Genomic DNA, 15851 nt, shown 5'->3' on the forward strand with positions numbered 1-15851 from the left:
CAAGTTATAGACTGTTTTCTCTGCTACCGCATGGCAAGCGGTACCGGAGCGCCAAGTTTAGGACCAAAAGGCTCCTCAACAGCTTCTACCCCCAAGCTATAAGACTGCTGAACAATTAATAAAATCGCCACCGGACTATATACACTGACCCCCTCCCTTTTGTACACTGCTGCTACTCGTTGTTTATTATCTATGCATAGTCACTTCACCCCTACAGTGGCTTTCGAAAGTATTCACCCCTCTTGGCATTTTTCCTATTTTGTTGCCCTGGAATTAAAATAGATTTTTGGGGGGTTTGTATCATTTGACTTACACAACATGCCTACCACTTTGAAGATGCTAAATATTTTTTATTGTGAAACAAACAGTAAATAAGACAAAAAAACTGAACTTGAGCGTGCATAACTATTCATCCCTCCAAGGTCAATACTTTGTAGGGCCACCGTTTGCAGCAATTACAGCTGCAAGTCTCTTGGGGTATGTCTCTATAAGCTTGGCACATCTAGCCACTGGGATTTTTGCCCATTCTTCAAGGCAAAACTGCTCCAGCTCCTTCAAGTTGGATGGGTTCTGCTGGTGTACAGCACTCTTTAAGTCATACCACAGATTTTCAATTGGATTGAGGTCTGGGCTTTGACTAGACCATTTCAAGAGATTCAAATGTTTCCCCTTAAACCACTTGAGTGTTGCTTTAGCAGTATGTTTAAGGTCATTGTCCTGCTGGAAGGTGAACCTCTGTCCCAGTCTCAACTCTCTGGAAGACTGAAACAGGTTCCCCTCAAGAATGTCCCTGTATTTAGCATCATCCATGATTCCTTCAATTCTGACCAGTTTCCCAGTCCCTGCCAATGAAAAACATCTCCACATCATGATGCTGCCACCACCGTGCTTCACTGTGGGGATGGTATTCACGGGGTGATGAGAGTTGTTGGGTATGCGCCAGACATAGTGTTTTCCTTGATGGCCAGAAGGCTGACCAGAGTACCTTCTCCCATCTGTTTGGGGAGTCTCCCACATGCCTTTTGGCGAACACCAAACATGTTTTCTTATTTTTTTCTTTAAGTAATGGCTTTTTTCTGGCCACTCTTCCGTAAAGCCCAGCTCTGTGGAGTTCACGGCTTAAAGTTGTCTTATGGACAGATACTCCAATAGGTGCATGTTACAAAAAAAGTTTGATTTGATTTAAATACTTATGTAAATGCACTGTATCTGATGGGAAATCGGGCATATTGGACCAATTGTTTGTATGCAGATTTTTGAATATTCGCATGAAAATCTGTCGCCAATTGGATAGAAACCTAACTACTGACACGATGTATGATTAATTGAAAATACAACTTTGTCACTGGATCATTAGTGTTGTGATGAACTCGTAGCTGCATCTCTCTAACTTTGTGTTACTAAGTACAGGGTTTGTGTGTAGGCAAATGTCATGTTTCTGTATGCTAACTTCATGCTGCTGTAGGCTAACGTCATGTTTCTGTAGGCTAACATGTTTCTGTAGGCTAACGTCATGTTTCTGTAGTCTAATGTCATGTTTCTGTAGTCTAACATCATGTTTCTGTAGGCTAACATCATGTTTCTGTAGTCTAACGTCATGTTTCTGTAGGCTAACATCTGGTTTCTGTAGGCTAACATGTTTCTGTAGTCTAACGTCATGTTTCTGTAGGCTAACATCATGTTTCTGTAGGCTAACATCATGTTTCTGTAGGCTAACATCATGTTTTTGTAGGCTAACATGACTCTGTAGTCTAACATCATGTTTCTGTAGGCTAACATCATGTTTCTGTAGGCTAACACCATGTTTATGTAGGCTAACGTCATGTTTCTGTAGGCTAACGTCATGTTTCTGTAGGCTAACGTCATGTTTCTGTAGGCTAACGTCATGTTTCTGTGGGCTAACGTCATGTTTCTGTAGGCTAACATCATGTTTCTGTAGGCTAACATCATGTTTCTGTAGGCTAACATGTTTCTGTAGGCTAACATCATGTTTCTGTAGGTTAACATCATGTTTCTGTAGGCTAACATCATGTTTCTGTAGGCTAACATCATGTTTCTGTAGGCTAACATGTTTCTGTAGGCTAACATCATGTTTCTGTAGGTTAACATCATGTTTCTGTAGGTTAACATGTTTCTGTAGGCTAACATCATGTTTCTGTAGGCTAACATGTTTCTGTAGGCTAACATCATGTTTCTGTAGGTTAACATGTTTCTGTAGGCTAACATCATGTTTCTGTAGGCTAACGTCATGTTTCTGTAGGCTAACATCATGTTTCTGTAGGCTAACATCATGTTTCTGTAGGCTAACTTTATGTTTCTGTAGGCTAACATCATGTTTCTGTAGGCTAACATCATGTTTCTGTAGGCTAACATCATGTTTCTGTAGGTTAACATCATGTTTCTGTAGGCTAACATCATGTTTCTGTAGGCTAACGTCATGTTTCTGTAGGCTAACGTCATGTTTCTGTAGGCTAACATCATGTCTCTGTAGGTTAACATCATGTTTCTGTTGGCTAACGTCATGTCTCTGTAGGCTAACATCATGTCTCTGTAGGCTAACGTCATGTTTCTGTAGGCTAACGTCATGTTTCTGTAGGCTAACGTCATGTTTCTGTAGGCTAACGTCATGTTTCTGTAGGCTAACGTCATGTTTCTGTAGGCTAACGTCATGTTTCTGTAGGCTAACATCATGTTTCTGTAGGCTAACATCATGCTTCTGTAGGTTAACATGTTTCTGTAGGCTAACATCATGTTTCTGTAGGTTAACATGTTTCTGTAGGCTAACATCATGTTTCTGTAGGTTAACATCATGTTTCTGTAGGTTAACATGTTTCTGTAGGCTAACATCATGTTTCTGTAGGCTAACATGTTTCTGTAGGCTAACATCATGTTTCTGTAGGTTAACATGTTTCTGTAGGCTAACATCATGTTTCTGTAGGCTAACATCATGTTTCTGTAGGCTAACATCATGTTTCTGTAGGCTAACATCATGTTTCTGTAGACTAACATCATGTTTCTGTAGGTTAACGTCATGTTTCTGTAGGCTAACGTCATGTTTCTGTAGGCTAACGTCATGTTTCTGTAGGCTAACGTCATGTTTCTGTAGGCTAACGTCACGTTTCTGTAGGCTAACGTCACGTTTCTGTAGGCTAACGTCATGTTTCTGTAGGCTAACGTCATGTTTCTGTAGGCTAACGTCATGTTTCTGTAGGCTAACATCATGTTTCTGTAGGCTAACATCATGTTTCTGTAGGTTAACATGTTTCTGTAGGCTAACATCATGTTTCTGTAGGTTAACATGTTTCTGTAGGCTAACATCATGTTTCTGTAGGTTAACATCATGTTTCTGTAGGTTAACATGTTTCTGTAGGCTAACATCATGTTTCTGTAGGCTAACATGTTTCTGTAGGCTAACATCATGTTTCTGTAGTCTAACATCATGTTTCTGTAGGCTAACATCATATTTCTGTAGGTTAACATCATGTTTCTGTAGGCTAACGTCATGTTTCTGTAGGCTAACGTCATGTTTCTGTAGGCTAACGTCATGTCTCTGTAGGCTAACATCATGTTTCTGTAGGCTAACGTCATGTTTCTGTAGGCTAACGTCATGTTTCTGTAGGCTAACGTCATGTTTCTGTAGGCTAACATCATGTTTCTGTAGGCTAACGTCATGTCTCTGTAGGCTAACATCATGTTTCTGTAGGCTAACGTCATGTTTCTGTAGGCTAACGTCATGTTTCTGTAGGCTAACGTCATGTCTCTGTAGGCTAACATCATGTCTCTGTAGGCTAACGTCATGTCTCTGTAGGCTAACATCATGTTTTGTTGTACGGGTGATGAGTAGACAATTCACTTAATCTCTTTATGGTCTTCTTTTGTATTCCTTTTGTCCCTAGCATGCCGTGGGACTGTTCGCCTTCCAATTACCGTCTCTGTCTTACGTATGTGTGTGTGTGTGTGTGTGTGTGTGTGTATGCTTCACAGACGCTCGTTGTTTGTTTGTTGTGTACAACTGCTCCTATGTGCCTTGTTCTATGACCAAGTGTTTTATGCTATTCTGTCTGCATTTGTGTGGATTATAACTTTTATTTGTGTTTATGCTTCTCTGTGTGTGTGTGTGTGTGTATTCAGTATGTCTTCTGCCAGTATGTGTATGTCTCGATGTATAAGTGTGATGTTTACCCCCTCTGCACTCCTCCCTCCCTCCATCCATCCCTCCATTACTCTGACCTGGGTGGGGTGGGGTGTGTTTGCAGGTAACTGGCTTAAGCGATCATCTCTCTCTGGGCTGACCGACGGGGTCGAGGACTTGTTGGACATCAGCTCTGTGGACCGACTCTCCTTCATCCGCCAGAGCTCCAAGGTCAGGGGTCACCTACTGACCACAAGGGGTTGTGTCTCTCACAACTGTCTACTTCAGTGCTCTCCGACCCTGTTCCTGGAGAACTACCATCCTGTAGGGTTTCGCTCCAACCCCAGTTGTAACTGACCTGGTTCAGCTTATCAACCAGCTAATTATTAGAATCAGCTGTGCTAGATTAGTGTTGGAGAGAGGACCTACAGCACAGTAGCTCTCTGGGAACAGGGTTGGAGAGCCCTGGTCTTACAGCCATGGGCTGATGTATAACCTTTTCTCACGACTGAGCTGGGCAACACCATGTCCTCTTGTATTGTTACCTGGGCATTTTGATAATTTTTAAGGGATAGACAAGAAAATCTATTTAAATGACAAAATGACTAGTTAGATGGTTTGTGTTTCTTTTGTTTACAACTTGTTATTTCTGTTTATATATTTATTTATCTTTTAAATGCTACATATTTGTTGTTCTACTGCCGGTGGTGTGGACAGTCTTTTCTCTCTCCACCGCCCCTGCCTGCAGGTGAAGTTCACCAGCAACGTGAAGCTGTCAGAGGGCGGCGGGGGAGCGGGGGGCGTGGAGTACGGCCGGGACGAGGAGGAGAATTTCTTCAAGCGGCTCGGTAAATGGCGGTCTGGCAGGCGGAACCCATCCAAGCTTCACCACACAGAAGAGAAAGATGGTAGACCCCCGGGGTGTCCCCTATCACCCCCCGCCCGCTCGCCCCCTCACCCCGCCCGCCTCTCTGTGTGTATGTGCCTGACTGTCCTGTTCCGTCCGTAGTCTGTCTATGGTCTGTCCGTTGGCCTGTCCTGTGCGTCCAGTGATCTGTACACTCTCTGCCGCCATCTTTCATGCTAGTGGTGTTTGTATGTATTTGTCGACCACTGCCTGTGCAACCCCTGGCAGATTGAGGGGGAGACCCCTAGCCCTATACATGATACCCTAGACTCATACATGATGCCCTAGACTCATACATGATGCCCTAGACTCATACATGATGCCCTAGACTCATACATGATGCCCTAGACTCATACATGATGCCCTAGACTCATACATGATATCCTAGACTGATACATGATGCCCTAGACTCATACATGATGCCCTAGACTCATACATGATGCCCTAGACTCATACATGATACCCTAGACTGTTACATGATGCCCTAGACTCATATATGATACCCTATACTCATACATGATGCCCTAGACTCATACATGATACCCTAGACTGTTACATGATGCCCTAGACTCATACATGATGCCCTAGACTGTTACATGATGCCCTAGACTCATACATGATGCCCTAGACTCATACATGATACCCTAGACTGTTACATGATGCCCTAGACTCATACATGATACCCTAGACTTTTACATGATGCCGTAGACTCATACATGATACCCTAGACTCATACATGATACCCTAACATCTCCAGAAGTTATAGTAACCATCAACCTTTTAAGCAAATGCCCATCTTTTAGCTCACTGGACAGTTCCTTGTCACCTCTGCCCAGCGCCCACACCGACAGGCCCTTATTATACTCCATTGGGTGTTTTTTGTCCCCGGGGTCTGTTCCATCCCTGTTTAATGGCAGCCATGTTGAATTCTTCCCCTGGCCAGAGGAAGCTCCATGGTCCTTCTGCTAGCACGGCACAATCTAGCCTCCAATGTCCCCATGGATATGAGAGACAGGTAGAGGGACCGGGAGAAGGAGGGAGAGAGGGACAAGACAGGTAGAGGGACCGGGAGAAGGAAGGAGAGAGAGACAAGACAGGTAGAGAGACCGGGAGAAGGAGGGAGAGATGGACAAGACAGGTAGAGGGACCGGGAGAAGGAGGGAGAGATGGACAAGACAGGTAGAGGGACTGGGAGAAGGAGGGAGAGAGGGACAAGACAGGTAGAGGGACCGGGAGAAGGAGGGAGAGAGGGACAAGACAGGTAGAGAGACCGGGAGAAGGAGGGAGAGAGAGACAAGACAGGTAGAGGGACCGGGAGAAGGAGGGAGAGAGGGACAAGACAGGTAGAGGGACCGGGAGAAGGAAGGAGAGAGAGACAAGACAGGTAGAGAGACCGGGAGAAGGAGGGAGAGAGAGTCAAGACAGGTAGAGGGACTGGGAGAAGGAGGGAGAGAGAGACAAGACAGGTAGAGGGACCGGGAGAAGAAAGGAGAGAGAGACAAGACAGGTAGAGAGACCGGGAGAAGGAGGGAGAGAGAGACAGGTAGAGGGACCGGGAGAAGGAAGGAGAGAGGGACAAGACAGGTAGAGAATCCGGGAGAAGGAGGGAGAGATGGACAAGACAGGTAGAGGGACCGGGAGAAGGAGGGAGAGAGAGACAAGACAGGTAAAGTGAGAAGGAGGGAGAGAGAGACAAGACAGGTAGAGGGACCGGGAGAAGGAAGGAGAGAGGGACAAGACAGGTAGAGAGACCGGGAGAAGGAGGGAGAGAGGGACCAGGAGAAGTAGGGAGAGAGGGACCAGACAGGTAGACGGAGGAGGGAGAGAGAGACAAGACAGGTAGAGAGACCGGGAGAAGGAGGGAGAGAGGGACAAGACAGGTAGAGGGACTGGGAGAAGGAGGGAGAGAGAGACAAGACAGGTAGAGAGACCGGGAGAAGGAGGGAGAGAGAGACAGGTAGAGGGACCGGGAGAAGGAAGGAGAGAGGGACAAGACAGGTAGAGAATCCGGGAGAAGGAGGGAGAGATGGACAAGACAGGTAGAGGGACCGGGAGAAGGAGGGAGAGAGAGACAAGACAGGTAGAGGGACCGGGAGAAGGAAGGAGAGAGGGACAAGACAGGTAGAGGGACCGGGAGAAGGAGGGAGAGAGGGACCAGACAGGTAGAGAGACCGGGAGAAGGAGGGAGAGAGGGACAAGACAGGTAGGCAGAGGAGGGAGAGAGGGTCCAGGAGAAGTAGGGAGAGAGGGACCAGACAGGTAGACGGAGGAGGGAGAGAGAGACAAGACAGGTAGAGAGACCGGGAGAAGGAGGGAGAGAGGGACAAGACAGGTAGAGGGACTGGGAGAAGGAGGGAGAGAGGGACCAGACAGGTAGAGGGACCGGGAGAAGGAGGGAGAGAGGGACAAGACAGGTAGAGAGACCGGGAGAAGGAGGGAGAGAGGGACCAGACAGGTAGAGAGACCGGGAGAAGGAGGGAGAGAGGGACAAGACAGGTAGAGAGACCGGGAGAAGGAGGGAGAGAGGGACCAGACAGGTAGAGGGACCAGGACAAGGAGGGAGAGAGGGAACAGACAGGTAGAGGGACCGGGAGAAGGAGGGAGAGAGGGACCAGACAGGTAGAGAGACCGGGAGAAGGAGGGAGAGAGAGACAAGACAGGTAGAGAGACCGGGAGAAGGAGGGAGAGAGAGACAAGACAGGTAGAGAGACCGGGAGAAGGAGGGAGAGAGGGACCAGACAGGTAGAGGGACCGGGAGAAGGAGGGAGAGAGGGACCAGACAGGTAGAGGGACTGGGAGAAGGAGGGAGAGAGGGACAAGACAGGTAGATGGAGGAGGGAGAGAGGGACCAGACAGGTAGAGAGACCGGGAGAAGGAGGGAGAGAGGGACAAGACAGGTAGAGGGACAGGGAGAAGGAGGGAGAGAGGGACAAGACAGGTAGAGAGACAGGGAGAAGGAGGGAGAGAGGGACCAGACAGGTAGAGGGACCGGGAGAAGGAGGGAGAGAGGGACCAGACAGGTAGAGGGACTGGGAGAAGGAGGGAGAGAGAGACAAGACAGGTAGAGGGACCGGGAGAAGGAAGGAGAGAGGGACAAGACAGGTAGAGAATCCGGGAGAAGGAGGGAGAGATGGACAAGACAGGTAGAGGGACCGGGAGAAGGAGGGAGAGAGAGACAAGACAGGTAGAGGGACCGGGAGAAGGAAGGAGAGAGGGACAAGACAGGTAGAGGGACCGGGAGAAGGAGGGAGAGAGGGACCAGACAGGTAGAGAGACCGGGAGAAGGAGGGAGAGAGGGACAAGACAGGTAGGCAGAGGAGGGAGAGAGGGTCCAGGAGAAGTAGGGAGAGAGGGACCAGACAGGTAGACGGAGGAGGGAGAGAGAGACAAGACAGGTAGAGAGACCGGGAGAAGGAGGGAGAGAGGGACAAGACAGGTAGAGGGACTGGGAGAAGGAGGGAGAGAGGGACCAGACAGGTAGAGGGACCGGGAGAAGGAGGGAGAGAGGGACAAGACAGGTAGAGAGACCGGGAGAAGGAGGGAGAGAGGGACCAGACAGGTAGAGAGACCGGGAGAAGGAGGGAGAGAGGGACAAGACAGGTAGAGAGACCGGGAGAAGGAGGGAGAGAGGGACCAGACAGGTAGAGGGACCAGGACAAGGAGGGAGAGAGGGAACAGACAGGTAGAGGGACCGGGAGAAGGAGGGAGAGAGGGACCAGACAGGTAGAGAGACCGGGAGAAGGAGGGAGAGAGAGACAAGACAGGTAGAGAGACCGGGAGAAGGAGGGAGAGAGAGACAAGACAGGTAGAGAGACCGGGAGAAGGAGGGAGAGAGGGACCAGACAGGTAGAGGGACCGGGAGAAGGAGGGAGAGAGGGACCAGACAGGTAGAGGGACTGGGAGAAGGAGGGAGAGAGGGACAAGACAGGTAGATGGAGGAGGGAGAGAGGGACCAGACAGGTAGAGAGACCGGGAGAAGGAGGGAGAGAGGGACAAGACAGGTAGAGGGACAGGGAGAAGGAGGGAGAGAGGGACAAGACAGGTAGAGAGACAGGGAGAAGGAGGGAGAGAGGGACCAGACAGGTAGAGGGACCGGGAGAAGGAGGGAGAGAGGGACCAGACAGGTAGAGGGACTGGGAGAAGGAGGGAGAGAGAGACAAGACAGGTAGAGGGACCGGGAGAAGGAGGGAGAGAGGGACAAGACAGGTAGAGAGACAGGAAGAAGGAGGGAGAGAGGGACCAGACAGCTCGAGAGACAGGAAGAAGGAGGGAGAGAAGGACCAGGAGAAGGAGGGAGAGAGGGACAAGACAGGTAGACGGAGGAGGGAGAGAGGGACCAGACAGGTAGAGAGACAGGAAGAAGGAGGGAGAGAGGGACAAGACAGGTAGAGAGACAGGGAGAGAGAGACAAGACAGGTAGAGGGACCGGGAGAAGGAGGGAGAGAGAGACAAGACAGGTAGACGGAGGAGGGAGAGAGGGACAAGACAGGTAGAGAGACAGGGAGAAGGAGGGAGAGAGAGACAAGACAAGTAGAAACCCACAAAATCAAGAAATTTTACCATGAAGAATTACAACAAAGTCATCATATTTGTTGAATGTTGCACATTTCCTAGCTTAATGACCGTGTGTCCATCTTTCTCTCCAGCTTTGTTTGTTAAGTGGCTCGATGGTGCTTTTCATTCAATGGATTCAGACATGACCTAATCATGCTATGTTCTATAGTCTGTTCTCTCGTTCTTTTGTGTGATCATGTTGCTATATGGGTGTGTCATTCATGCCAGCACTCGCAAAGATAATGCCCAGAGCCCTGAGTTTTTCCTGGTTAGATCAGATGGTCAGAAAAACCTCCAGGCTCTAGTTATGCTGTAGAATAGAGGTCCAGGCCCCAGATGGCCCTAGTCTGCTCTACTCACCTCTTTTCTTTCTGTTACTGCCGTTTCTCTCTCTGTCTCTCTGTTCTCCCCCATCACTTCCTCCCTCGCCCTTCCTCTTGCTCTCTCTCTCTTCTCTTCCTATCCTCCTATCCCTTCCCTCCTCCTTCCCCTTTTCCTCCGCTCCCTCCTCCCTCTCTCTCTATCTATCGCTGTTCTCCCTCCCTCTCCCTCTCCCCTCCTCTCTTTCTCTTTCTCTCATCTACCCTTCCCCATCCTTCCCATACCTCATCTCCCCTCCCCCTCTCTCTCTCCCGCTCCCTTCCTCCTCCACCAGGGCCCCAGGGGTTCCAGGAGCGCCTGGCAGCCAGCCAGGAGGCCATGAAGAACAAGAACGTGGTGAACCTGACCGCCATCCGCCAGGGCATGAAACGCTTCCAGTTCCTGTTGAACTGCTGCGAGCCAGGCACCATCCCTGACGCATCCATCCTGGCCGCTGCGCTCGACCTGGTCAGTTATACAGTGGTCTCAGGCTGGAGTTAAATCAAACCGGTTATGTGAATGCTTACACATTGTCTTTGTTTAATTCAGTGGTTTTCAATCCTGTCCTTTGGATTCCTCAGACTTTCCACATATTTCATCTGTTCCAATACTAGCACATCTTATTCAATGAATCAATGATCAATCGACTGCTGTATACTCCTGTGAGGGGAGTCTACCAGGTAGTAATAAGCCTTTTTTACTAGACAACCGTTCTGGAATGTTATTTGACAGGGAAAAATGTGTAAATATTGCAATATGGGATTGATTGAAGTAAGCTTTCAGTGATCTGACAGGACATTACTGTACTTCCTGGTGTCCGACAGGAAGCTCCCGTGGTTGCCAGAGCCTCCCTGTTCCTGGAGTGCGCCCGCTTCGTCCACCGTTGTAACCGTGGCAACTGGCCCGAGTGGATGAAGGGTCACCACGTGAACATCACCAAGCGGGGTCTGTCTCGGGGACGATCGCCCGTGGTGGGAAACAAGAGGAACCAGAAGCTCCAGTGGAATGCAGCCAAGCACTTCTGTCAATGGGGAGATGTGAGTGACTCTCTGATGGGATGAGCAACTATCAAATGATTCTACTGACCGAGATTGTGTATGAAGACAGGCGCTAATAGTGTGTGTGTGTGTGTGTGCCTGTCTCTGGCCTTCCTCTCCCAGGCCATTGGTACGCGTCTCAGTGAGCTGTGCCACTCAGACAGCGAGAGTCCTGCCAACATCCTGGGTTTTATCTACGACGAGGAGACCAAGCGAAGATTGAGAAAGGAGGACGAGGAGGAGGACTACTTAGACGACAGTAAGCCATAGAAAAGGAAAATGTCACCTTAAAGGGAAATATGGTTCACAGAAGAATCTTGTTAATCTGTATTTTTAGTAAACTATCCCTTTAAATTAGCATAATACGCAAATCCCCATAGAAACATGTCATTTTAAGCTAGCGATATGTGTTTTTGTCCACTCACTTCCACATCTGCCGTGAAAGCTGACAGAGCTAGAGTGTTGTTTGTCAGACCATGAGGCATTCCGAAAATTTATCTTCTCACAAAATCGTCTATAGCGTCCAAACGGTTTGGAAAGACGAGGCTCTCACGAACAAGATGGTGTTCTCAGTTTTGCTCTATGACACCCACAAGCTGCTTTGGACTCGTCTGAAGTCGGTATAGCCGATCTGCCATCTTCTGTCTGTAGCATCCCAACAGCTTGGTCAAACACACTATGACCCCTCTGTGGAAATAATACGATCATGGCAGTTGTTTTGCTCTAGGACCCCACTGCCCTCACAAGACTTGTCTGAAGGTCCCCTGATACCAGTTGAAGATATTAATGGAGGTATAGTGTATATGGAGACTGTTTAGTGCCAAAACAATGTTCAGATATAGGACAGACACTTCAGAACCAGCTTCCTTTTGATATTTCGGGGGGACTATCTGTTGTTCCATGTAGTGAATCTGTTATTCAATGCTTTTGTATGGGCTAATAGCAGTAAGGCCAAGTAAAAACGTTCATCAAATAATTGTTTTATATATATTTGTTATACTTCAAAGGGTCTTATATCCTTGGTATGACCTTCAAAAAAACAATTCCATAAGGCTTAGTAGAACACCCCCCTCTTCGACTCTTATGGGTTAAGCCAAATTTTGACCCAAAATATCCGTCCCCAGATACAGTCAACCCAACAAAATGCGGCTGTCCTTTCGCTCTCAAGATGGCCGCCTGCCAGTTACTGCTGGAGATCACCACCTTCCTCAGAGAGACATTCCCCTGCCTCCCCCGGCCACGCACAGAGCCCCAAGTGGTCAGTAGGAGAACTTCACTTACTTGACACTTACTCACTACTCTAATGCAATCATATCCCTATAAATCAATTGGTGTGTGTGTGTGTGTTCGCGCATATTTGTGTGTCTGTCTGTTCGCATATGTCTGTTCATGTGTGTGTGTCCATGTGTGCGCGTGTGTGTCTGTCCGTGTGTATATGTCTGCGTTGTGTGTGTTTGTAGGATTTGGAGAGCTGTCGATTGAGGCTGGACCCTGAGCTGAGTCACCACCGTTATGAGAGGAAGATCAGCTTTGCCGGTATCCTAGACGACGAGGACGGCCACGACTCTTTGAACAGCAGCAGCCACACACTCAAGTCTGACACGGCCTGCGACGACAAGAAGTCCCAGGAGCCTCTGGGTAATTGAGTTCTGCTAAATTGGCCTGTCAGATGAAAATCTCTAAAACAGAAACTTTTCAGGAAATTGAAAAAACGGCCATATTTTCTTGTTAAGATACATTTAATTATAAAACTTCAAAAGCTATAAAGAATAATGTTTTGGTTATAGTAAAAAAAAAAAATTGGGTGTGGGTATTTTTGGGGGGGAAAACAGCAAACTTCCTACAACACAAATGTGTTTTATAATGCTATTCTACATATTTTGTTATGAGAATTTGTTTCTATCTGTTAGCTAATTTCCTGCAATTCTGCACATTTTGTGATCATATGCTATCTGGGGGGCCCACAACCTCCCCCAAACCCCCCAAAATGGGTTGTGTGCCCCATGGAGGTTGGTGGCCCCAGGGCACATGCCCTACGTGTCTGTTCGGTAATCCGGCCCTGTATGTGTGTGCCTTGTGTAAAGTGTTACCAAGATGTTTTAAACCCAGTGTATGGGAAGTATAGGACTTCATAAACCCAGTGTATGGATAGTATAGGACTTCATAAACCCAGTGTATGGGAAGTATAGGACTTCATAAACCCAGTGTATGGATAGTATAGGACTTCATAAACCCAGTGTATGGGAAGTATGGGACTTCACAAACCCAGTGTATGGATAGTATAGGACTTCATAAACCCAGTGAATGGGAAGTATGGACTTCATAAACCCAGTGTATGGGAAGTATAGGACTTCATAAACCCAGTGTATGGGAAGTATAGGACTTCATAAACCCAGTGTATGGGAAGTATAGGACTTCATAAACCCAGTGTATGGATAGTATAGGACTTCATAAACCCAGTGTATGGGAAGTATAGGACTTCATAAACCCAGTGTATGGATAGTATAGGACTTCATAAACCCAGTGTATGGATAGTATAGGACTTCATAAACCCAGTGTATGGGAAGTATAGGACTTCATAAACCCAGTGTATGGATAGTATAGGACTTCATAAACCCAGTGTATGGATAGTATAGGACTTCATAAACCCAGTGTATGGGAAGTATAGGACTTCATAAACCCAGTGTATGGATAGTATAGGACTTCATAAACCCAGTGTATGGGAAGTATGGGACTTCACAAACCCAGTGTATGGATAGTATGGGACTTCATAAACCCAGTGTATGGGAAGTATAGGACTTCATAAACCCAGTGTATGGATAGTATAGGACTTCATAAACCCAGTGTATGGGAAGTATAGGACTTCATAAACCCAGTGTATGGATAGTATAGGACTTCATAAACCCAGTGTATGGGAAGTATGGACTTCATAAACCCAGTGTATGGATCGTATAGGACTTCATAAACCCAGTGTATGGATAGTATAGGACTTCATAAACCCAGTGTATGGATAGTATAGGACTTCATAAACCCAGTGTATGGGAAGTATAGGACTTCATAAACCCAGTGTATGGGAAGTATGGACTTCATAAACCCAGTGTATGGGAAGTATAGGACTTCATAGGAGTCTCACAACTCAATCGCTGGTTGAAAACTGTTTTCTGCCCCTCCCAAAAGATAGAATTTGTAGATAATTGGCCCTCTTTCTGGGACTCGCCCACAAACAGGACCAAGCCTGACCTGCTGAGGAGTGACGGACTCCATCCTAGCTGGAGGGGTGCTCTCATTTTATCTACCAACATAGACAGGGCTCTAACTCCTCTAGCTCCACAATGAAATAGGGTGCAGGCCAGGCAGCAGGCTGTTAGCCAGCCTGCCAGCATAGTGGAGTCTGCCACTAGCACAGTCAGTGTAGTCAGCTCAGCTATCACCATTGAGACCGTGTCTGTGCCTCGACCTAGGTTGGGCAAAACTAAACATGGCGGTGTTCGCCTTAGAAATCTCACTAGGATAAAGACCACCTCCATTCCTGTCATTATTGAAAGAGATCATGATACCTCACATCTCAAAATAGGGCTACTTAATGTTAGATCCCTTACTTCAAAGGCAATTATAGTCAATGAACTAATCACTGATCATAATCTTGATGTGATTGGCCTGACTGAAACATGGCTTAAGCCTGATGAATTTACTGTGTTAAATGAGGCCTCACCTCCTGGCTACACTAGTGACCATATCCCCCGTGCATCCCGCAAAGGCGGAGGTGTTGCTAACATTTACGATAGCAAATTTCAATTTACAAAAAAAAAAATGACGTTTTCGTCTTTTGAGCTTCTAGTCATGAAATCTATGCAGCCTACTCAATCACTTTTTATAGCTACTGTTTACAGGCCTCCTGGGCCATATACAGCGTTCCTCACTGAGTTCCCTGAATTCCTATCGGACCTTGTAGTCATAGCGGATAATATTCTAATCTTTGGTGACTTTAATATTCACATGGAAAAGTCCACAGACCCACTCCAAAAGGCTTTCGGAGCCATCATCGACTCAGTGGGTTTTGTCCAACATGTCTCTGGACCCACTCACTGTCACAGTCATACGCTGGACCTAGTTTTGTCCCATGGAATAAATGTTGTGGATCTTAATGTTTTTCCTCATAATCCTGGACTATCGGACCACCATTTTATTACGTTTGCAATTGCAACAAATAATCTGCTCAGACCCCAACCAAGGATCATCAAAAGTCGTGCTATAAATTCACAGACAACACAAAGATTCCTTGATGTCCTTCCAGACTCCTTCTGCCTACCCAAGGACGCCAGAGGACAAAAATCAGTTAACCACCTAACTGAGGAACTCAACTTAACCTTGCGCAATACCCTAGATGCAGTTGCACCCCTAAAAACTAAAAACATTTCTCATAAGAAACTAGCTCCCTGGTACACAGAAAATACCCGAGCTCTGAAGCAAGCTTCCAGAAAATTGGAACGGAAATGGCGCCACACCAAACTGGAAGTCTTCCGACTAGCTTGGAAAGACAGTACTGTGCAGTACCGAAGAGCCCTTACTGCTGCTCGATCATCCTATTTTTCTAACTTAATTGAGGAAAATAAGAACAATCCGAAATTCCTTTTTGATACTGTCGCAAAGCTAACTAAAAAGCAGCATTCCCCAAGAGAGGATGACTTTCACTTTAGCAGTGATAAATTCATGAACTTCTTTGAGGAAAAGATTATGATTATTAGAAAGCAAATTACGGACTCTTCCTTAAATCTGCGTATTCCTTCAAAGCTCAGTTGTCCTGAGTCTGCACAACTCTGCCAGGACCTAGGATCAAGAGAGACACTCAAGTGTTTTAGTA

General features: G+C 47.1%; 1 protein-coding gene across 1 annotated transcript in view; it reads left to right on the plus strand.

Moving 5' to 3' along the window:
- Positions 1 to 15851, plus strand: part of LOC110514120 (protein unc-80 homolog) — a 110001-nt gene that overhangs the window by 41452 nt on the left and 52698 nt on the right. Inside the window, exons 21-27 of the mRNA XM_090207548.1 lie at positions 4257 to 4363; positions 4881 to 5040; positions 10249 to 10421; positions 10778 to 10990; positions 11114 to 11249; positions 12115 to 12248; positions 12451 to 12628. Coding sequence (XP_090063674.1) covers positions 4257 to 4363; positions 4881 to 5040; positions 10249 to 10421; positions 10778 to 10990; positions 11114 to 11249; positions 12115 to 12248; positions 12451 to 12628 — 1101 coding nt within the window. The remainder of the gene's footprint in view (positions 1 to 4256; positions 4364 to 4880; positions 5041 to 10248; positions 10422 to 10777; positions 10991 to 11113; positions 11250 to 12114; positions 12249 to 12450; positions 12629 to 15851) is intronic.

The sequence above is a fragment of the Oncorhynchus mykiss genome, chromosome 18, assembly GCF_057628025.1.
Source record: "Oncorhynchus mykiss isolate SJ-2025 chromosome 18, ASM5762802v1, whole genome shotgun sequence".
Classification (NCBI taxonomy): Eukaryota; Metazoa; Chordata; class Actinopteri; order Salmoniformes; family Salmonidae; genus Oncorhynchus; species Oncorhynchus mykiss.